Raw genomic sequence first — 24,911 nt, 5'->3', positions numbered from 1 at the left:
GGGCAGAAGTGGTCTGGGTGCCTGGAGTGTCCCTTTAACCCTAATGCCAGAAATACTTTATTATCAAAGGTATGCACACAGCCACTGACAGCACTGATAGATTTGAAATACAAAACAATCTGCATTATAAGGAGAGAATGCCAAGGGAGACATATAGTAACGATATCACTACCTGCTTGTGGTTTTTCTGACTGTCTGCAACTTGGTTATGAATTAAAAGAAGCTCTCCTAATGCTGTCAGAGGCTAAGACTGCGTACATACATTTAATAAGGAAGCCTTTTTGGCTTGAGGGGGCGTGGCTAAGGAGGCAGGCTTATGGTGAAGCATTCTGCGAAACATTAACAAGGTTATTTACTAAGGTGAGTATTTAAAGTGAATTTCTAATTAAAGGTAAACATAGCCAAATTGTAAAAATTCTTTACGTCAGTTATGCTTTCAGTTAATCTACTTTGGCCTAAAATGTGAAATTCACTTTGAATTCTCACTTTAGTGAATAACCCGGTTGTTTTTTATTGTTTTGTGCAAAAACTGTATAGAGTTGAGCATATAAAAAATACTGTATATGAATGAGGATAAAATCGATCAAATGCATTAAAGCTGTATTTGTTCCCAGAGTGTATTTTTACTTAGCCTCTCCCCAGTATTAAAATGGTCTACAAATTAACTGGTTAAGATAATGCCTCTACCATAAACAACATATCCTGGATATTGTGGGTTTGTTTTTGAAGAACCAGGGGAGTTTTTTCCTATATTGATTTTTTTTTAGCGTAGGTTTAGCAAATCAGTGGCTAGTTCTCCTCAGTATGTTGTAATAAAATTTGTCATTTTCTGTCCTACACTGTTGATGAGTTATTTTTGTATTATTTTGATATATTTCTAATATTTTTTACCACCCATCAGTTGTACAGCTCTATCTGGATTATATACTAAAGTGTAAATTGTCAGGAATTCAAAATTAATTCAAAGCAAAACTGGCAAATGTTAGGTAAAAATATCCAAACTAGAACCAGCTAACATATCTGAGAATGCTTTAATGTAAGCAATTTTTGCCTAAAAAAAATCAAATTAACTTTCACTTTTCAGACAATTCACACAATTACTTTTCACATGTATTTGACTGTTAATGTGAGATAATAAATTGTGCTTGATTTTTATTTCTTTCTTTACACTGGGATTCCTTAATATTATTTACTTTTGTTTTCTTTTAAAGATTTTTTTTGCAAACAATAGACAATAAAGCAAAGTTGCACAAAGTATGAATTGTAACAGACTGAAATGTAACATCTGTTTGGCATTTGTCCAAGTTTATGGTATGTGAAGCAAGAGTTCTTGTTGATGTCGAAATTATTAGTCCACTACACATTTCCAGAATATGGGCTGAATTTTCTTCAACAAGTCAAGCAGGAAGCCTTTTCCTTCGATTCTTTCAAATTCACCACATTATCCTCCACTAATAAAGACGATTTCTGGAAGTAAAGGTAAAGGAATCAGTAGTAAAAGGACAGAGACGTCGATATAAAGAGTGTAGACCCTCTATTAGTAGCATATTTCAACCTCTTACAGAAAAACGCCTTTGAACTACTCTACCATATAAAACATGTTATATTAAACACAATTCATTTAAGTAGGATAAAGAAAGAGAATGGTCTGTTTAAAAAAAATCCTTGTCATTAAATACTTTTATTAAGGACATGTATTTTTTTTATGTAACCTGTAAATATTTATTTGGGAATAAATATTTTTCGGAATGCAAACTCCCAAACTGCAAGTGTGTTCTGTATGATGTGGATTGTGCATTTCTCCTGTTTAATGTTTCAAATAAATATATCTCTCATATAGCGCCAGGTACTGTTCCAACCAACTTAAATCTCAAGATGCCTGCGTTAGACCCCTATGTATGCCTTATAACATCTGGTTTTGTGTTAATGAATAGGGCATCCTTTACTTTGTCAATGCCCAATGTCTACAAATTGAAGGTTCAAGTAGAGACTTAGTTTGACTACTGGAGAGGAGAAAATGCAGGAAAAGTAAGCATGGGTATATGCAGATGTGCACTTTGGCCACACATATAAATATATATATTATATACATTTTTATAATGACATATGGAAAACTATGTTTAAAAATAAATGATAGCTCTGAAATACTCAATTTTGTTCTTCAACTGTTGCTAATGTAGCATTGTCACTTATGGGGGTCGTTTTTCATAGCACATATGCTTGCATGACTAAGGTAAGGAAAATATACTTGCAAAAATCCCTTCCTCACAACATGGCCACTTACAGTGCTCAGTCCCCAGATGAAGCATCTTTGTATAAGAATCTTTGTATACGCAAAAAGCAAAACAGGGTTCAGAGGAAGATCCTGAGTGATGAATGGATCCTCTATTAGCCTTCTAATTCATTTGGAATGAGATGCCATAGACAATGGCAAGATGTGACAGGTGAAAGCTTGACCCATCCAAGTCACCAAACATTATTATTATTATTATTAAAGCAGATTTAAATGTAATTTAACCTCCATGTGGTGACTTACTAAGTAATGAAGTGTGTCAACCCCATGTTTAAAAAAGGCTTAGGCATCGTTTAGCACTTCAGATGTTATGGACTACATCTCCTATAATGCTCTTACAGCAATAATGCAGGCAAACCATCAGGAGAGATGTAGTCAACAATATCTGGAGTGCCTTAATCTATGATAAAAGGATTAAGTGTATAAATTTGTATTTAATTTTTTTTCTGGGGGTGAGGGGGGTTATTTGGCCTGCAAAGTATACTTTCATGTATTAAAATAATTATAATAGTTGACCATAATATTCATGCAAGCAATAGGACAACATCTTAACATGCCCTGCCAGGTACCCATATGACATGCATGAACAAAGACAGCAGTGCCTTTTAAATGCCTAGCTATTGCTACGAATAGGAGTATATCACATACAAAACATACCTCCCAACATTCCAAATGCACAAAGATGAATACTGTAAGTTTAGAGGTGTAAGTTGGGATGTACCCAGGAGCAGGGCTGTTCAGAGAAATTTTGGTGACTTACTAACAAATATTTGTGCAACTAAAATATAATTCAGAATAATAATGTATTTGCACAGCTCAAGTTCTAAAGAGACTTATTGCAATTTACATTACGGTGAGTATTATTGCTTTGGAGCTCTGTTATACACTCAGACACCATTTAGATAGACTCTTAGAAAAGAGGGACACATATAGAAGATATAAAAAGAGGGACATGGGCCCAAAATAGGAACTGTCCCATCTAAAGAGAGACTGTTGGGAGGTATGTCAAAGTTTTCCAGTTTTATTTGCATTATTCTGCCCTTGTGCTTTTTAAAAAGCGTTTCTCACTGGCTTCAGTGTTCGGGCCAGTTGAAAAGTTGTTTGCCATGTCCATCAACTTGTTTAGAGAAGACATATACACTGATCAGTCACAACAGTAAAACCACTGACAGGTGAAGTGAAAAACATTGATTATATCATACAATAGCACCTGTCAGCAAGTGAACAGTCATTTCTTGAATTTCATGCGTTGCAAGTAGGAAAATTGGTTTTAACCCCTTAAGGACACATGACATGTCTGACACGTCATGATTCCCTTTTATTCCAGAAGTTTGGTCCTTAAGGGGTTAAAGATCTTAGTGACTTTGACAAGGGCCAGATAGTGATGGCTAAACTTAAACTACTTGGTCAGAGCATCTACAAAACCGCAAGTCAAAATTAATAAAATTCACAATTTAGTAGCTGTACATCCGACAAATATACTGAAAATCTCATATCTGAATTATTTACAAAGCATCCACTTCTAACCCAGCCTAGGCTTTCTGTGGCTGTCAAATGACCAACTTCCCAATTCTGCAAATGCCTTTTGAGTTTAGCTCCTGTGAGCTGAACAATCAGGAATTAACAGGACTGGTTGTCTCTTTGACAGCCAGGGAGTGTAACTAGGTTAATTTATAAAAGTGCCGATTTCTACTGAAATCTGCACTTTTTGTAAAATAAATAAAAGAGGCCACACTTTTCACACATAAAGCACTTTAGTAAGATAAAGTGCTTTAGGGGTCCTGAGTGTGATTTTAAGACCTGTATCTATTGCACAGTTGCAATCATCTCCTGCTTCTAGTCCTTAGTCTAGTGCGGTTTCTTCCTTTTACAACTGTATCTAGACCTGCTTTTGTTGTTGTTGCATATTCTAATCCAATTCGATCTTCCAATCAAGACATACCTGGCCCTGTCATAATTCTTAACTGCACTATTTATCAATAAAAGTTCCAGTAGCTACAATATCTTTAATAACAGCAGATAGTAGCTGAAAAGGAGAATGCATCTACCCCATATAGAGGATACAGGTTTCGAGTATTTTTACAGACACTGTCAGCCTCACAGATAGTAAGCAGTAGGCTTTGGAAACGAATGTTCAATGTAATGTCACTGGGATGTAAGTAACAGGCTTTGAAAAACATAGATTTACAGAGCTAGGTGAGGTTGCGTAAATTAAGTCTGTGTTCTGTGCCATAATTTAAATTCCCTCTTCTGGCAAATGCAACCCTTTGGCTTTGAGAACATATGTTTGCAGCCGTTCGGGGTTCACCCAAAATCACAAGGCGACACACATCAATTAATTTAAACAGTGTTATTCTTTGGGTACTTTTTTTTCACCCCCTATAAAATGAACAGTACAAATATTTCTATATTCTCTTTACTGTATGATAAACTTAAAAATGATACACCTACCTTTGAATATATACTGTCGGACAGCATTAAAAATGCCTTGTCAATATTTATATTTTCCTTGGCACTTGTCTCGAAAAATGGCATACCAAACTCCCAAGCAAGCTAGAAAACAAGGAAATACATGCATTTACTACACATGATCAAATAAACCACATCACTGTGTGATAGAATGAAAACAACCATACGTGTCCAGCAACTGGAACACATACGTATACAAACATAAAGGAAGATGTCAAGGTTATTGGCTTAAGAGTAAATTCTTGGGAATTTCAAATCCAAGGTCAAAGTGGTTATTTTTTTTTTTTTTTTTTTTTTGCAGTTTGGCAGGTTTGGTTAAATTTGAACTTTACTTTAAATTTCCAGACAACTCGTACGTTAGAAACAAAAAAAAAAACACCTGTATGTTATGTTTTGTTTTTTTGTATTTTTACTGTTCAGCAGTACAGCTATACAACAGATTTCTGAGTATCCTTGCTAGACACTAAATTATTATGCAATAACAATATAAAGACTTGGGAAGACTATCAATATGTTTACTGGCACATAATTGTCATAGTTATGTGACATGTTTAAGTTTAATAGAAATATGTGAGGTGAATGAAAATAAACGTATTTGACAGGCTTGTCTTGGCTACCTGCATGGTGGTGGGGCAGGAAATGTGTAGATAATCAGAAAAAGTAGCCGGTTATTCTACTGTGAAAGTGTTCCAGGACACAGAAATGAACAGACTGGTAAAACACTTCTTGTCTGGCTTGTATTCACTTAATTCCAAAGGGGTTGATGGAACACCAATATTGATCTTAAAGAGATGAAGAGACGATCTACTGGTGAAGCGTCAAACAGTAACCATGAAACCCAATTCAAAATTACCAATGCTATGAATATCAAAATTCATGTTGCAAAACAAAAAATATCCTTGGAGTCATTTTACATTTTTTCAAACTCGTATCATATTATAGTTACCGTAAATTATTTTGAATCATTGTGCCAGTTGCAGAAAATAAATGGACGTTTTCATTTTAAATAACAAAATTATCAACATGAAAAATGAAAATTTGGTTTCCCCAGATGAAGGTGTCACCACATCAAAACACACGTCGGGCTGTTTTGTCTGTTTGTCTCACGATATGGGTAGCACTCAGCAACTTTTTGTGGAGGTTTTTTCTCTGCTCTGCAATGTGAGCTACCTCCTTGGTAGTGTAGGCACACACTTCTGTATTGCGTGCCTAGGTAATCCTACGGGCTTTGTGATTGTTTAGCTGCTAAGTTGTTTTTTTTACCCAGTGTTATTCCTAGGTTCACCATTTCATGAACCGGGGCTTTTTTGTTTCCTAGTTTGCCTTCTGGTTAGTTATACCTTATTTTTTTTTCTGCTACTCACTTTCTTATCTGCTCTGTAGCAGTCAATCCTAATTTAGTCAATCTGTAGTGATTTTTTTTTTTTTTTTTTTTAGTATGGTGGGTCTTTTTTCTGCTTCTCTATACTTTATATTACTTGCTGACTGCGCTTTTCTAGATCAGTTTTACCCTATTTACATTGAAGATTTTATCTCCTAGGTTCCTCACAGCATATATGCAGAAATCGAGTGTCTTTGAGAAGATTAGTCATTCATATTTCACAGTAGGTATGTTTATATGTGTATCTTTGTATCATATTTAATCATTTTAGCCTTTTTCAACGTTCCTATCATCTCTGAATTTCTTTTCAGATTTTGGTTAGGAATACCATTTCTATTGTGTTTTGGTTTACAATTGTTCTATAGGGTTATTCCGTTTCTCCTTTGCTGAATTAGGCATTACAACCCTATTTGCGACCACCCCACATGATCATTTCTTTCGTTTTGAGCGGTTATCAATACAAATAGTCCGTCAAATGACTGTCCTGGTTCATATCGTCTATTGCATTTCACCAAATATGGGACCCATAGTTAGGTAATATAAACACCTAATAAACAAATGTCTCTTGTTTTGTCAATCTTTCTTTTATTGAGGCATATAGTTATATGGGAACAGAAAAAAGAAGGGGAGACAGTTAAGATACATTTCAAAAGGGGTATAACAATACAGTTGGAACCATCTCTGTGAAGCGACTGCCTCTTTTTTGATTTTTTAAAAGAACAAGTAGATCGCTAACATATCTATAACTGTGTGGTATAAATTGTCAAGGCAATACTGAAGCTGCTCTAGTAACAGTATAGGTAGTGTGGGTATAACAAGCTAGGTACTGAAGCAGGCTAATGTGGTTAGATTAGTAAGTAGTAGTGGACGCATAATGTACATAGGCTGCTTATCCAAAATGTGTTATATTCTCGTGTTGGTAAAAGGATGATGGTCAACAGGCTTGATGGGTCAGAAGGTATGAAATATATGGCGGTATTGTGTGGGTTAGCCAGAGGTGGGGCAATATCCCTGGACAAGTTAAGTGCTATCATCCCCAGGGCTGACCCTGTGTATATTGTGACATTATAGGAATCAAGTAGGCTATGTGGTCGTGTGTACCATGCGTGAGTGATGATTCCTAAGCTGTGGTCTGCGGGTCTACGTGGATCTACTCAGAAACGTCAGGCCTGCTGTAAACTATTAGTAACACTGTACAGTGGCTTTTAATAGGCCCTTAAGTGTGTCATGGCAGTCTCTAGTCCATCATAGTGCCGTTGCTGACATGCAGGGTTCGTCTGCAACGTGAGTGGTGCGGTCGGTGATCCGGGTACGTTATGTCTCACGGACAAGAGTGTCCGTGAGCGGGTCCTGCAGGTCGATGAGTCCTCTGTCAGCCGATGCCCTTGCAGAGTGCGAAGGAACCTCGTAGTTGGGGCCGCCCCCTGCGGGCGTTATGGTGCCTCTGTTGAGAAGCCGCTCTCCGGTCCCCGGGTGCTGGAGAGGCCTGCACCAGCTTTCCACAGACTCGGGTGCCTCTTGGGGCCGGGTCTCCCCTTTGTCGGGCGCCTCTGGAAGCCCGGGTGTTCTGCCGCCGCCAGCGGCATTCGGGCTTCGGGCGTTGTGGTTGGTGCTTTGGAAATATTCTCTGGTTGGCCGTCTTCCCAGGTCGGCCCCGAGGGCGGACAGCAGTGGTAGCTCTACATGCGGTGTCTTGGTGCGGCCCGTTCTCATGCCGTCTCCTTCTCTGCTTGTTGTGCTCGCGGGAGTGCTTCTTAGGGGTAGGCTTCCGCACAGTGTTTAGGCAGGTTGTAGCTGCTGCTCATTGGGCAATGCGGAGCCAGAAGGTATGGCAGATGGCATTAAACCTGGCCTCGAATAGATCGAGGTCGGCCGCCTCTCCCCCGTCCAGGTGCCAGTAGGCCACAGCAGGGCTCTCGGGTTATTGTCAGTAACGGTGCTTGTAATGCGTTTGATGTCGCTTGCCCAGAGTCCCCTGGGTGCCAGTGCTTCCATGTATCGGTAAATGAACCCTGAATTTAGGCTTTTTTATTGCGTTTTCGTCGAGTTATAGCAGGAGCTCATGAAGTGTGCGTCTGCTCTGCTTGGCAGTCAGGCTCCGCCCCCATGTCTCTTGTTTTAACCCCTAACTCTTTAAAGACAGAGGCAATTATACAAGACATGACATGAGGCAATTATACAAGACATGAACCAAAACAGAACCCAGAATTTGTGTTGTATGTTGGTCCCACAGTAAGTTAAGGGTTTCTCATCAGAAAACATCCATACATCACAACATTAAGTATAAATCAAAATCAGAGATAATAAAAAGCGCTAAAAAGGCATTCAGGGGACAAAAGTAAAAAATGGGTAAAAACTTCTATAAATGATCCCCTTGTCATGCAATCAAAATATTGCAGCACTGTGCAGATTAATGAATAAGCTGCTACACACTGGAGCGTTTCTACAACATTAAGTATGACTAAAATCCCTCAAAGGTAGTGCCAGAAATAATGTGTAGAGGGCCCTGGTGCGAGAAATTTTCTGGGAGCAACCCCGTAGCACAAGGGTGGCCAAATAGATTCCCATCTGTTGTACATCTGCCACGATGCGTTGCCAGCTGGGGATCTACCATTTGCCAATCCTTGCATGGCTAAGCAGTGGTCTAGTAACGTGTAGTGTGTTTGAATGCATAGGCATGTATTTGTATGCAGTTTTGGTGTTTGATTGGAGGGATGTGTTTGTATGTAGTGTTGATGTTTGAATGTGAATGCAGGAATGTATGCACATATAACATATGCGGACACACACACACACAGTGACACAGATACACACTAAAACACATATACCCACATTGACACACACAGATATACATATATATCCACACTTATACACATACATGTACCCACACTGACATACAGATACATGCACAAGTTGCAATTTACATATTGTTAGGAGGATGGCTTCCTGAGGATGATGGGACTCTGAGGCTGTCTGCAGTGTTTTCCCTCCTCCTCTCTCTCTGCCTCCTTCACGCAGTCTGTAAGCTGGGAGGTAGCGACAAGCTCTAAATTACTCTCAGCACCAGCTGGCGATAATAAAGGTGCCTGAGCAGCCGCGTCGGCAATAGTTCTGCTACTACTCACAGGATTCTTCACTAAAACCTGAATGGCCTTGAATTAGGTCCAGATTCCTGTTGGACCAAATGCAGCCAGCGAGCTGAAATCCCAACCCGAAGGCTTCAAATTAGTTTTAAAGGTCTGAACTATTTGCCTGCTGGCAGAACTAAAAGCCAGAAGAGACAGAAGTCTACATGCTGTAGCTCCTACATGTTGTCTCTTCCGATCACACAGTGATCGGTGCTGCACAGCTGGAAAACCCCAGCGCCACTTAGCATCAACAGGAGGGCATACAAGGAGACCCTATAGGATCATTTCAGACCCTGTAGTAAGTCATCTGCAGTGATTTCATTTTTTTTTTTAAAGGACTATATGCAGTACTCAGTTTAAACGCTGCATACAGCTCATTTGTTAGTCTGAGGCAACTAAATATAGCCCCAGTTTACAGAGGAAGGGCCCAGGTATTGAGTAATGCCTTAATCTCCATGGTGTGAGCAGGAATGTAATCTTCCCACACCAAAACTATAGGACATTCCATGCAGTAAAAACACTATTTTTAGGATGGCATGAAAAATCCTAACATCATTAATACCTCATGGCTGGCACCTTCTCTCTTCCACCGCTGCACTCATTTTGTATTGTTGCTAATAATGTTTTTGGGGTTGTGGTTAAGCTTGGTCTCAGGCAATGACTCATTTTTAATTGTAAACTGCTGCTAACTGCTGCTAATTGCTGAGGAGTAAATGCAGCTGTAAATGCTTATTTAAAGGAATACTCTAAGCAGCAAAACAACTCTAACCTTAAGAACCCGTGTTTGAATATAGATAATTTCCTTTTGTTTCTGTTCATGAAGCCCTAGCCTCAGTTCCCCTCCCTGTGACTCAGATAGCCCTCATGAGAAAAAGTTTCATTATCAAGTTTTCAACCAGATCTTGCACCACAATGTGTTTATTTTAGAAGTGATTATCTCTTGCTCTGTTATTTGAATGTCAATCACGTACATAAGGTTGCTACAGGATGTAGCAGGAAATTGACAGAGTAGAATATAAGAAATTCTACATTAAACACATTGTTTAATAAGGGAAGCTAAAAGCTAAACTTATTTTGTCAGGAAGCGTGTAGGTTACCAGTAACCCCCTTCATTCTGAACATAGAGATGGTGAATAGGGCCAAGAAAATTCATGTTAGACCTGCACGGAGTACAATATAATAGGAAATTGTTTGCCAGACTGAATGAAGAATTCTGCCCATGAGCTTAAAATATGTCTTCATACAATATTTCTAGTAAGACGACATGTGAACTTACAATCTGATGGGGAAAATGGACACAGCCATTAATGTCTAAACCGTTGGCAACAAATGTGAGTACACCCCTGAGTGGAAATGTCCAAATTGGGCCCAATTAGCCATTTTCCCTCCCCGGTGTTATGTTACTCGTTAGTGTTACAAGGTCTCAGGTGTTAATGGGGAGCAGGTGTGTTTAATTTGATATCGCTCTTACACTCTCTCATACTGGTCACTGGAAGTTCAACATGGCACCTCATGGGCCCAATTTGGACATTTCCACTTAGGGGTGTACTCACTTTTGTTGCCAACGGTTTAGACATTAATGGCTGTATGTTGAGTTATTTTGAGGGCAAAATATACACTGTTATGCAGGCTGTACACCTACTACTTTACATTGTAGCAGAGTGTCATTTCTTCAGTGTTGTCACATGAAAAGATATAATAAAATATTTACAAAAATGTGAGGGGTGTACTCACTTTTGTGAGATACTGTATGTATATATATATATATACATACACACACACACACACACACACACACATATACATGTACTTAATATTTAGCATTAACCAGGGAATTACAAATAATAAAACAGATTTGGAAATATCTTGCAGCTCAGCTCATGACCATGACTGTTTTTACCTCAAATTTACAGTTCCCTGATCAAATCTCAATGAAGTTATCTGGGTGCAGTGGCCCTGTGGCTTTAACATGCACTGTAGAAATCAGAATGCTTACATTGCAGGATCAAACACACTTCTAGTGGCAGTCTTCCTGATAGCCACTAGAGGCACTTCCTCTGCAACAACCTACTTTCACTCTGTCATTTGATGTTCGACTAACATGAGGATGTTGAATATCATCAAATACAGCATTGAACTGGACAAGAAGGAAGCAAGTGACACCTCCAGGATGCCATTGTGAGAGGAGGATCAGGTGGCAGCGCTGAGTGAGTTTTGCGCACTGGAAAAGGGGTAAATAAAAACGTATTTTCTCTCTATGTCTTTTTTTTTTTACTGGTTAACAATGGGGCTCTGAATCTAACTAGGAACTAGGACACTATAGTACTAGGAATACATTTGTATGTATACGTTTGTATTCCTAATGCTATAGTATTTCTTTAAAATAATAACTTGTTTTCTGCTGATTTCACTGTGAGTTGGTGCATGATTGTCTCAAACTTCCCTGTATGATCCTGTAGCACCATCGAATTTCAATTCCGCCTAAAATTGTGCGATTGTGCGACCAGCTAAACATGATCTTGTCAGTGTGGTTATGATACAAAGATTGGTGCACTCTTCGACATTGGACCTGCCATTCATAATGATTTCAAGACACTGTATAAATAATCATTCCTGGTCACATAGTTGCCAACATTTAAATTTTTTTTCCAAGGACACTTTGCAGAATGCTGTGTAGGAGCATTGCCATGGTAACACGCATCAACACTCCGCACAGCATGCTCTCGGGAGGAGCGCTCTGCCTCCCAGGTCCTCCAGCCCTCCCTTAACTAACGAAGGGCCTTTGGTCCGGTGAGGGAGATTGCAAGAAAACAGGTCTCCTTTGTCGGCCTGGGCACTGACACACACACACTGACACACACACACAAGCTTACTACAAACAAGCTCACTGACACACAAAGGCTCACTACAGACAAGCTTACTGACACACACACACAAGCTTCCTCACTAGCAGGCACACACACACACACAAGGCTGAGTATATCAAGCTTACCTTGAACTAACTGGAGGCTTTTGCTGGGAGGTCAGCTATTTTCTGGCCTCTTCCAACTGCAGCAAGGTCTGCTGCTCAACGGTAAGGGTGAGGCTTCGTGCTGGAGGTGAGGCTTGCATGTGTGGGTGGAGTTTGCGTTGTGGGGAGCGGAGCAGGAGCCTGTGTGCCAGGCAAGCTGCTGGGAAATCAGAAGGGAGACTGTTAGTGCTCCCTCCGGCCACCAGCAGCCCCCAGCACCTCTCTATAGCCCCCAACATCTCTCTCCAACTTCTCCCAGCAGTGTGCACCTCTGTCCTGAATTACCTAGGACTGTAACAGGCTATTACAGTCCGATCGAAAATAATAAAAACACATGGCTCTGCATGTTGCCGAGACTGTCTTTGATATGATCGGAATGGTCTCAGCTCATCCATCAGGTTAATCTCCTTGATTTTATGGAGGACCACTCACCTGAACAGGTGGACACACAAGGCCCCTAAGTACAGCATCGCCAATGTGATGTTTAGTTAATAAATTGACAAACATATTCCAAAATGCATTATATCTAAGATGTTTAGAGGATTTTCAGGATAGGAGAGGATTTGCAGAAAAAAAAAAAGTTTTATATTTCATTGAAAAATCAGTTTCTAAAGTTTGAGAAAATGAATAAAAACTTTTATATCTGAATTAAAAGACATTTTTCAAACCTACTGTATAATAGAAAAAAAAGTACAATCAATATTGTGAAATGAGAATTACATTTTTAGCAACATTAGTTCCTAATGTTCCAGCTGCATGGTCGGATGCTTTACATATGCAGTGTACCCAGCTAACTCAAATACTCTGAGATGCTGAGATAATCAATGCTTACCTTTTCTCCTCTTTCTTTTGAAACCTTGCGTTCGTCTTCCTTGTCACACTTATTTCCCAAGAGAACTACCTCTACATCTTCGCCAGCTTTCTATATCACAAAAGCAAATTGCAAACGAGACAGTAAGCACCTAAATTAATCTGATAAGTAAAGCATTCAAAGCAGATACTCGTTAATTTTACAGATAACCATACTACACAGAGAAATAGAACTTACCAGCATAAGATGAATGATATAAAATAAAAGTCACTGTATTTCCTTTCAGCATTACCCAGGTACTCCACACTAAATATGACCTCCTAATATGCCCTGCCCCGTTCCCTCAGACATATTCTCATATACAGAAAAGAGATAATTTGCCCCATGAGACAGCTCACTGGAAAGTTCTTTAGAGGGTATTGTCACAAACACACCCTACTTCAAGAGTGTGCGTGACATCGTTGTGGTGGTGAAGGGGTTAAAGTTCACTATTTGTTTGCACTAGACTGTAAATAATGATAAAATCGCACTTAACACCACCCACTCTTAAGCATAATAATATAAATATTACTATTTTAACGCTGCCACCCCCAAGAAAATGTATAAATGGGGTGCCTTGGTACCCCTGGTAAATCAGTGACAAAAACCCACCAGATGTAACTTAGCACAATATCTATGTAATTGCAAAATACTAACTAGTTTCTTCAGGTAAAGGGATTCTTTACCAGACAAAGGCAGAAGTTAATAGTTAATAAATGAATATTTATTATGAGCAAAAAATAGTCACAGTGCATGCAAAAATATAGATAACAATCAAAATGATTTAAACCAACAACAGATAAAAAACAAAAGGGATAAAATAATAGAAAGTCCTAATCACTTACTTAGCTCTTCAAATTAAATACTTTTGCCCCAGGGGGTCTCTGGTAGGAAAGATGGTGACTCACTTAGAATTAGATTCTGACCCTTCAAGCAAGTACAAGGCACACTTCAGTATCACTAGAGATATACCCTGTGGATTACCATGCCTCACCCAGAGGTGGAGTTAAGGGGTATCTATAGAGACACTAAGTGACCACCTTCTTGTGTCCAGACACACATCAATCCAAAAGGAAACATTTGGTTCTATCTTCTCTTATGTACCTGCCACAGAAATAATAATTGCATCTACGAATTTGTCATTATTTTTCCATTCCATAGATATGTCACACGCCTCCTTACTTGCGACCCAATATAGTTGACATCACAAACCCTTCCCCTATGGTTAAGTCATGCCAAACATATTTGGGTTTGTTTAGAAGATGGCACTTGTCAAAATGTTTGACAAAAAAAGAGGCTTAATTATTATTCTGTGGGTAAATACTAACTTTTTGGGGGGGATATGATAGTGGAAAAAGGCTAATGGCCATTAAGATATCAAAGAGATTGACACATCAATTAAGAAGTACAAGTAATATGGCTGAAGCCAGACATTCAGGCTTTTTAAGTGTAGAATCTCACACCTTGCAGAGGCCTTGATTACAGGATACATCTTTCCCTTTTCACATTTCTATGCAATTTACATTACCCCTTCTGTCATCTGACCTATGTGGGGGTTCCAGCTTCAAAGACAATATTCAATAGTGCAATAATGAGCTATGCACTAGGCATGTGCATGGGAAAAATTTTCAGTTCGGTTCGGTATTCCGAAATTCGGCACTTCAGAACTTCGGCAACTTCGCCACTTCGGGAACTTCGGCACTTCGGAACTTCACTTGCAGCCGCTTGGTAGATAACTCCCTAATTCCCACGGTATTAGGGAGTTATCTACCAAAAGGGTGAAAGACCTAAATTGGTCTTTCAGCCAAATTTACCAATACTAAATATTGCTCACTGTTAATATTTTTTTTTTTTAAAAGGGTCCCCCCTCCCGAGCCCCCACCCGCGACGCACGAGTGGGGGCTTTTACACTAAAGGGGGGGCCTATTGCCCCCACCCCTGAGCGGCGTGTGGAGGCCCTAAATTAGAATAAGGGGGTACCTATTGCCCCCCCAGCCCCCACCCCTGAGCGGCGGGTGGGGGCCCTAAAGTAAAATAATGGGGGGATCTATTGTCCTCCCCCCACCCCCCTCCCCTGAGCGGCGGGTGTGGGCCCTAAATTAGAATGAGCGGGTGACCTAATGTCCTCCCCCCTGGCCCACACCCCTGAGCGGTGGGTGGGGGCCCTAAATACTAACTGGGGGGGACCTAATGTCCTCCCCCCTGGCCCCAACCCTTGAGCGGTGGGTGGGGGCCCTAAATTAGAATGAGGGGGGGCCTAATATATAAAAAGTAACCCCCCCTCCCCCAGGTGACTAGGGGTCATAATTGGGCAGACTAGATGGGCCGAATGGTTCTTATCTGTCGTCACATTCTATGTTTCTATATTTCTATGTCCCAAAACCCCTAGTCACCCCCCTCCCCCAAAAAACTAACTCCTACCTACCCCCCTCACCCTAAAAATAATGAGGGGGGACCATTTAACTAAGTACCTGTAAAAAAATAAATTAAAACTTACCATTTGATGTTTTCTTTCTTCTAAAATCTTCTTTTTAAAAAAACTGTTTTGGGTTGGCTTGAAATCCACCAATCAGAGTGTTCTGTGTCATTTTACACAGCGTGGGAAAGTAATTTTTCAAGGGGAGGGGACAGTTCTGCTTTAAAAGGAAAACTGCCACAACAAATAACCACTCATACACCACAACAAATAACCACCCATATATCACAACAAATAACCACTCATACACCACAACAAATAACCACTCATACACCACAACAAATAACCACCCATATATCACAACAAATAACCACTCATACACCACAACAAATAACCACCCATACACCACAACAAATAACCACTCATACACCACAACAAATAAACACCCATACAACACAACAAATAAACACCCATACACCACAACAAATAACCACTCACACACCACAACAAATAACCAACCATACACCACAACAAATAACCACTCATACACCACAACAAATAACCACCCATACACCACAACAAATAACCACTCATACACCACAACAAATAACCACCCAAACAACCCAACAAATAACAAAAATTCCTAAGTTTTGCAAAGGGAGCCTAAAGTGGCAAGGTGAGGCTTGTACTTAAAAAAATGTATTTGATTGTAAATTGGAAAATACACAAATTAGGGCCCAATTTAATAATTTTGGATAAGGTTTTCAAATGATGCCACTAGAGGGCTCTTCCTGATTCATAGCACAGGTTTTCTGTGCTAGAGCGTCGCTGGACATCCTCACGCTGTGTGAGGACCTCCAGCATCGCTCAATTCCCCATTGGAAAGCATTGAAATGCATTTTCAATGCTTTCCTATGGAGAGCTCTAATGCGCGTGTGTGGCATGCACACTAGGTCTCCTCAGCCGGCGGGCGGGATCAATCTCCCCCGCCGGCTGACGTGATGAAGGGGAGAAGCAGCGGCAACCCAAAACCACCACCGAGGGACATCAGCAAGGGTCTCAGGTAAGTCACTGAAGGGATTTTCACCCCTTCAGCAACTGGGGATGGGTGGTGGGAGGGAGAGGGGACCTGCAGTGCCAGGAAAACAGATTGTTTTCCTGGCACTGGAGAGTCCCTTTAGATAATCACAAAAAAAACATAAAATATGTCAATATATTAAAATATTACAATATTAAAATAATTTTCAAAATACTAAATAATCTTAAAAGTTTATCCATAAATATTAAATAATTTCAAAATGTATCTAAAATAAAATAATTAAATAGAAGTTACTTAAAGGAACACCATAGTGCTAGAAATACAAAACTGTATTCCTAACACGTTAGTGTGCCTCCGATTAAACCCCATTCTCAAGCAGCCACTCTCAGCAGCAAATAAAGGATTAAATACTGTTTTTACATTTATCTGATATAGTCTACTCCTTGATGTCAGCTGATGGGGGGGGGGGGGGGGGAACCTAATGGTCATTTGCAGCAAAAGCTGCGGATGTAGAAGATACTGGATGTCCTCATGCAAAGCGTGAGGACATCTAAGGTCATTTCATGGAGGCAAACTCCAAAAAAGGCCAGGATGTGCTTCTCGTGGCTGTCTGGTAGACTGCCACTAGAGGCAGACTTAACTCTGCACTGAACACATTGCAGTTTCTCTGTAACTGCAATGTTTGCAGCTGCAGTACTAAAATGACAGGGACATTGCACGAAGACCACTTCAATGAGATGAAGTGGTCTGGGTGTCTATAGTGTCCCTTTAAATATCATTGACTGTGCATTGATCCTTGGCGGTTTCTTTTTAAAATCCATGAAGGGCACTCACACTAATGAAATGTTCTTTTGAAGGGGACACATCATCAGAATTTGTAGGTCAGAAAGCAGAATAAAAACATTCAAATATGTCCAGATTTGTTATAGAAGAGCAAGATAGCAACAAGAAAGGCTGTTAAATTGAACTGTAGGGTTGTACCCGTAGCAACTATAGGGTTAAAGTTTATTTTGTTTGTTTTATAATTTTATACCCCATATCTGAAGCAATTGAGTGGTCAAGTGTAAAACAAAGCAGTCCAAAGTAAGTAACACACACGAAAAAAACAAAATAACCTATAAATATGTCTTCTCAGCTGAGCTGCTAGCCTTGTTACTATAGTTAAAATGACAACAAGCTAAAGTAACATGTTCAAAATGTAAATGAGGCAAAATCAAAATGTTCAGCTACGGTAGATAAGCCATAATCTGTAAACCTAGATAGCTGGTAAACTTGATAATCAAAGCCTTAACGAAAAAAAATATACATAAAGCAAGCTTTGTCTATTGTAAACAAAATGTAATAATATAACAAATATGTATGTGTGTGTATCCTGGATTTATATATACATATATATATATATAAATCCAGGATGCACTCAAAGGTCTTTCAATGGTACGATGTGATTTATTAAGTAAAGATCACATACAACAATGAATCAACGTTTCAACCCTGCCAAGTCTTTTTCAAGATCTTGCAAGACCCGGCAGGGTTGAAATGTTGATTTTTTTAATTTATTTTTTGCTGTATGTGATCTTTACTTAATAAATCACATCGTACCATTGAAAGACCTGTGAATGCATCCTGGATTTTAATTTTTCTATATTTTGGACGCATGCGGATTTGCACCCAGGCTATTGCAACTAGAATTCTGGTCAGGAGAATGCCAAGCTCCCATTGATTGTGTATATATATATATTGCATGTTAATTATGTTATTATTTTCTGCTTTATTTGCTTAAGCTTACTCAAGTAAAAAAAATATAGGAAGACCTTTAAACTTGGATATGATGCTTACTGATTTAATGTCTTTCATCCACATGGCTATGTTTTCAAATGAGAGTGTATTTGTGATGTCATAAACAAGAACAATACCATGAGCCCCCCGAAAATAACGGACACTCAAAGTGTGAAATCTTTCCTGGCCTGCTGTATCCCTGAAACAAAAAGAGACATTGAATGCGATTAACGAAAAATTTGTATTTCATTGCATTATATTAGTTACTATCTGTATCGCAACAAACTTGAAACATAGTTTTTAGGAGACATGAAGAGATTGCATTATTTTAAAGATTTTCAACATAACATTTACCATGATATGATCAGTGAAAAACCTTAGGCTAATCTCTTTAGTTTGTGCTATCACAATGTTGCCGAAAAGGAGTTAAACCATAATCGTGACCATTTAACACTTGGGAAATTTATCAAGTTACTGAACTTGATAAGGACCTAAAATGTTTTTTTCTTAAAATAACCAATAGTCCAACATATCCCCAAGTGTTTGGGCACAGGCAGAATAAATCACAAAAAAAACAAAACAAAAAAAACACCACAACAAGTGCTCAGTATAATCCAATCTGAAATTTATTGGACACAAATCCAGGTCTTTAGGAATAACTCATATACATGGCAAACTCTATTTAAACAATCCCGCAAAGCTGGGTTTTTGTAAAACTCCACCCCACTAGCAAACCTTAAGGATAGACAAACCAAATGTAGAAACAATACCACTAGCTCCATGTAAAGCCATTAATAAGCATAGAAAAACAAAATGGTACATTCATATTTATGCTGAACTCGACCCTATGTGGCATAACATAAAAGTTGGAGGGTGCAAAGAATCAAAATCTAATCTTAATTTACAATTTTTTTCCATACTCCTGTCATAGTTGTACCAGAACGGCAAGTGCTTAATATGTAACAATACTATACTAAAACAATAAAAAGTTAAAAGATTAATCATATTTTTAGTTTGTGCACTTGCAGTAAGCTTTCACCAAACCAGGAAGTGACATGTCATTCTTGTGGCTCCAAATGTTGAGAGATAAACAGTCCATTTAAACATTCACCTAGTTCTACCTCATAACACCTTCTCATAGGTCCATGTCGCCACCTTCCCTGATGCCTGAGTTTCCTGCCAGCTGACACATTCAGCCAAAAAGCTGGCATGCATGGTCGGGCTTAGCTCAGTGGATCTGACAGAAGTACTTTGATCAGAGAAAATTTTGGTATAGATTGGCTAACATTACTATGGGAAAGAATTCAGCTTGATTCAGGGATATGGGGAGGAAGGTATGTACTTGCATTACCTATTTATTTAATAGATCACGGGCAGTAACCCAGAGCCACAAAATATCAAAAAGTGACAAATTTATCATACATGTTTAGCACCTCCTCATTAACCAACAATTACGGTGAAACATTCTTCCAGAACTAATCAATTAAATAGATACAAAAACAAGTTTAAGCCGAGCTGAGCGGTCACACACAGTTGGAGCTCCGTGTAGCATCAAGCTTTAAACTTATCTTATGGACTCCAAATCCACGTTTTATAAGCCTGAAATACCCTACTATGTATGGGAGTACCATTGCCCACTAACACACCGGTACCCCTGCGGTGGAAGCTCTGCCAACGAGACTGTGGCCTACCTAGCGGTCGGGACTTTGAGGGGCGGCTAACCTCGCGGTCTCTGACCAACCTGGAGCTGGACTCTCGGCAGTTAGACACATCGATCCCCCGCACCAGTGAGGGTTATCCCGGTGCCCACAACAACAGACGCCCCAGAGTTGCTTGCCTACGCTGGTTCCCGTCATTGTCGCAGTTCGAGCACTCAAAAATGAAGGACGCACTGGGCGCACAAGCAGGCATAACAGAACAGACACAGTGGGATGCTCCCAACCCAATGTACCGACTCATGTGGTGGCTGGATGAAGCCTTCACACTGTTCTGGGCAGCACTTGAGGCCCGCATGGCGAAAGCCGTGAGACAACCACCAGAGAGAGATGGGAGGGGTAAGCACCAGGGAGAAAATGAGCCTCCTTCGGGTACAGCCTCTCAAGCTACTCATGCCACCAGCGATGTAAGCCCACCTGGGTCGAAAGCCACAAGAGGCCTAGTCCCCGTGCATCGACCGTATAGACAGAGGGAAACCCGCCACTGACCAAGACCAATAGTGTCTCCTGTTCCCCCAGATGGAAGAAGGTCAGGGACTTTCGGAGCCTCCGTGACCGCGGCTCGAAGATGCAGGCTTCAACCAAGGCCTGGGGCTGAAGGGTGCCTCCCATCGCTCCCACCACTCTGACAACCCCACTGATCGCCTAGCAAGACCCATGCAGAGCCTGACCATGCAAATCGAATCGGCTGACCACTGACAAGCTTTGTTCTGTTGCTCCATACTGGGAACTGGGAGCCACACTACCTTCTGCAGAGGCTAGATCACCATTGTAGGACTCTCTTTACCCTATCTGATGACGCGGCTAAATGTTTAAACTTGTATTTACACACTCTGGCCTAAAGTCACAATGTTTACTCAGTCTGATACTACATGTAATCTTCACATAGAGATGCCTTTTACACAACTTACTTAAACCTCCCTGCAATATGCAAGCACCCTCTCTTAGACCACATGAGATTGCCAACACTAGGCTTACTCAGCTTGCTTTAATCTATCTGTGTTTGTGTATGGATCAGTGTGTGTGTGTCAGTGTGTTTCTGTATGAATCAGTCAATTTGTAGGTCTGTGTGTTTGTGTATGGGTCAGTCAGTGTGTATGTGTGTATAAGAGTGCAGTGTGTATGTATAAGTAAGTCAGTGTGTCAGTGTATGTGTATTTCAGTGTATCACAACCACATACAGCCAGCACACACACACACACACACACCACACTTGCACCACATACTGCCAGCACTCACCATACTTGCACCAAGTACAGTACTCACCACATTCACATGACACAGTGAGCAGAATCCACACACATACACTTGACACTCAACCAGCGTATACCACACACACTCACAACACACAGCCAGCACTCACCTCACATACATGACACACCACAAGCACACACCGCACACAGATGATCCAGCAAGCACACACACGCACACTATGATAAAAAGGGGAGACTACGGGGGGGACATTCACAAGGCTACAACTTTTTGCAAAATAAATCTAAATGGCAAAACTGAGGCAAAAATAGCTGTGTTGTGACTAGAGCAGTGTTAGAACATTTTTCCACATCAGTTATTTTTGTCTCCATTTTTTTCCCTTTTAGAATTATTTTGTGAAAATTCAAAATTCAGCAAAAAGACTCCTAGACTCTTGGCAGGGCTTCCAATCTTTTTAATTGAAATTATTTTGTGTCAGGACAAGTATATTGTCATGCCGTGCAAATTCCTTGGACAAGGAGATTTATTTTAGTATTTATTTCTTTATATTTTTTTAATTCCACATCCCCGTAGATAAGTTATTGTGACTTCACTAGAGGCAGGAAGAGTAGATCCAGGGACTGAATCTCTGAGCAGAAAAAATAAGGTAAAAATAATACACTTGTCCCCAATTTTTATTTAGATTTAGTCTGAATCTAAATAAAGAGAACACTTTAGTGATAGGACAGGTTTGTATTTCCAATGCTGTAGTGCTGCTTTAAAATGCTTCTCAAAATAAACAGAAATCGTGTTCTTAATTGTTAAATAATTCTGTGCTTGGGAAATGTGCCTTCATAACAGTGATGTCAATTTAGTCTTTTCTTGTCTGATTTAAATACATAAATAATGTGATAGATTATTTCACAAAAAGGACCAGAATGGTTTCTGAATACATAGAATTTATTCAATATCATGCATTTATTATTACTGCAATAAAGAGAAGAGGAGCTCTTTTGAATACATGTAATTGTCTGACCGTATTCAGAGTCATACATTATGATATTATGCAGATACTATTTGCATATATGCATTTAGTTGTATATGTAGAAACATGTTTTGCAAAATACATTGTTTTGCATAATAAAGTACACCTGCTTTATAAAAAAACTATTTTTTTTACATTTATTTTTGCAGTGCGGAAATAATAATACAGTCAGGCATAGACAAAACAGCCATAACATAAATAAAATAATGGATGGACATTGTATGTCAAAAAGTACAGCAATTATTATTTTTTTTTGTATTAGAATAGCAGTAAAATTATGAATAATAATATTATGTAGTCGTTTGATCAGATACAAGATATATAGAAAGTAAGGGTTTATTGCTGCAAGGATTACGAATGTGATTCGATTATACATGCAGACAAGAGGCTCGCAGTATGATGGGGAGTTTATGGGATGCTTTCGTGTGTCGATAAAAAACCCCTATATGAGTGAGATACACCTGCTATCTTGTCTACAATAGAAGCAATACAATATGAAGGAGCACCCTGATCTTGAGGAAGAATGTCAATACCTCCGCTTGACTACTGTGTCGAAAGTAGTGGAGTACATTTTATCTGTTGTAATGTTCTCGTTAAAAATGTAATTGTTTGGAACTCAACCGCAGGTTAATGAAAAAAAAATGATACTGTCACTTTAAGGAAACATAATTTATTTAAAAGCAATAATTTCATCTTAGCAGACTTTTGTAGCAAAAAGGCCTTGAAGTAAAAATGTATGAATGACAATCTTGTTTAGTATTGCTTTACAAGATTGTAACATTAAAAGGAAAATTAAGAAGGCAAGCTTAATTAGCACACAGTCCACAATGCTTTTCAATAGGAGAATATGGAATAGGTGAATTCTGTTATAGGAGCACAATCCTTACAGCAGTAAAAGAAGGTATGAGTTGATCCAGATGATAGGAAAGGGATTCACGTAGACTCCTATATAAGGAATAGCTTGTATGAGCAATATTAAACGAAAGTTCTTAATAAAACGTAAATGAAATCCCAGAGGCAGACTTTAGCATCCCTTACTTCCACTTAACTGCAGATAATGAACCGATTACAAATCCCAGTAGAGGAGAACTTATCTTAAAGGATACTGAGCTTGAGAGTCCTTCCTTGATAATGTGGATTTTGGTTCCTTGAAGTATGAGGAGAGTGCAGGGATCCAAAGTGAAGTCTGTTCTTTACAAGGAGTGAAGAGAAGAGAGTTGTCAGGATCAAAGCCAGAGGTTCGGTACACAGGAATACAGTATCGGAGCTCTGTGAGTCAAGTTGAAACAAAGTATCAGAGTTGCGATCAGATCCAACCAAACGAGAGATTGACACCCCCACACACATTGATTGAGCAATCAGCTATAGTCGCAGGTTCCTTTTTAAAGAGACATCTGTGACGTCAGACGCATGGGCGTGAATGGATCGACTAAACCCAGAAATCAGAAGTGTTATGCCGATGAGAGTGAAAACAATATGGCGGTATAACGGAATTACATGGAGGAGTCCTGACATCTGTTTAGTGTAAACAAGCAAGTTGATTCGCCCTTGACCCTCTGTATACAGGAGTATATAACAGTGCTTGGTGTGAGCTAGCCAGTATATTGCTTCAACATCAAGTCCCTGGATCAGAGACCTGACCCCTTCAAGGCATGAAAGGAACAAGAGTGGTTAGATCTCAGGTTGGATTGGTAGTAGACCCAGAGGGATATGATGGTGGTGGGGCAAGTCCCAGTGTCCCAAGAAAGGACCGAGTCTCCTGGGGAAATGACAGTTCCATGGTGAGTAACATAGAAAAACTGCAGCATTGTCCAGCAATAGGGTATGCCAGCCACTTGCAGTTGGCTTGTGATTTTGCAAAGGGATCTTTCCCATTAAAGTGTGGCTCTGGTGAGGTCTTGGTAGGTAGTAATCCGCGCTGATTTAAACGCAAAGGCAAGACGCCATGTAATGCCAGCATAACGTGCATTTTATCTTGGGAGGATGAGCACCTGCCTATTACATCTCAGGATACCGATGCTGGTGCCTATGGAGACTTATTGATGTGGTACACACGTAAACATCTGACATGCTCAGTAACCGCTTGAATCTAAATTTTTACAACTATCTGCAGCAGATAACTTTTAAAGATCATGAAATAAGTTTTGAATGTCCTGTTTATTTGCCAGGGCTGATACCTCAGGAGCCCCTCATGTTGTAAAAGGAACACTATAGTCACCTAAATTACTTTAGCTAAATAAAGCAGTTTTAGTATATAGATCATTCCCCTGCAATTTCACTGCTCAATTCACTGTCATTTAGGAGTTAAATCACTTTGTTTCTGTTTATGCAGCCCTAGCCACACCTCCCCTGGCTATGATTGACAAAGCCTGCATGAAAAAACAACTGGTTTCACTTTCAAACAGATGTAATTTACCTTAAATAATTGTATCTCAATCTCTAAATTGAACTTTAATCACATACAGGAGGCTCTTGCAGGGTCTAACAAGCTATTAGCATAGCAGGGGATAAGAACATCTTAATTAAACAGAACTTGCAATAAAGAAAGCCTAAATAGGGCTCTCTTTACAGGAAGTGTTTATGGAAGGCTGTGCAAGT

At 39.6% G+C, this 24,911-nt stretch overlaps 1 protein-coding gene across 1 annotated transcript in view; it reads right to left on the bottom strand.

Annotated features, from left to right (window-relative positions):
- Nucleotides 1–1,125: 1,125 nt before the first annotated feature.
- Nucleotides 1,126–24,911, bottom strand: part of LOC134607869 (ras-related protein Rab-10-like) — a 78,124-nt gene continuing 54,338 nt past the window's right edge. Inside the window, exons 3-6 of the mRNA XM_063450442.1 lie at nucleotides 18,423–18,561; nucleotides 13,114–13,203; nucleotides 4,745–4,846; nucleotides 1,126–1,467 (exon numbers count right to left, since the gene is read on the bottom strand). Of these exons, the coding sequence (XP_063306512.1) occupies nucleotides 1,390–1,467; nucleotides 4,745–4,846; nucleotides 13,114–13,203; nucleotides 18,423–18,561 (409 nt within the window). The 3' untranslated portion in view covers nucleotides 1,126–1,389. The remainder of the gene's footprint in view (nucleotides 1,468–4,744; nucleotides 4,847–13,113; nucleotides 13,204–18,422; nucleotides 18,562–24,911) is intronic.

The sequence above is a fragment of the Pelobates fuscus genome, chromosome 4, assembly GCF_036172605.1.
Source record: "Pelobates fuscus isolate aPelFus1 chromosome 4, aPelFus1.pri, whole genome shotgun sequence".
Lineage (NCBI taxonomy): Eukaryota > Metazoa > Chordata > Amphibia > Anura > Pelobatidae > Pelobates > Pelobates fuscus.
The sequence above is the reverse complement of the archived record's forward strand: the minus strand, read 5'-3'. Positions and strand labels throughout refer to the sequence as shown.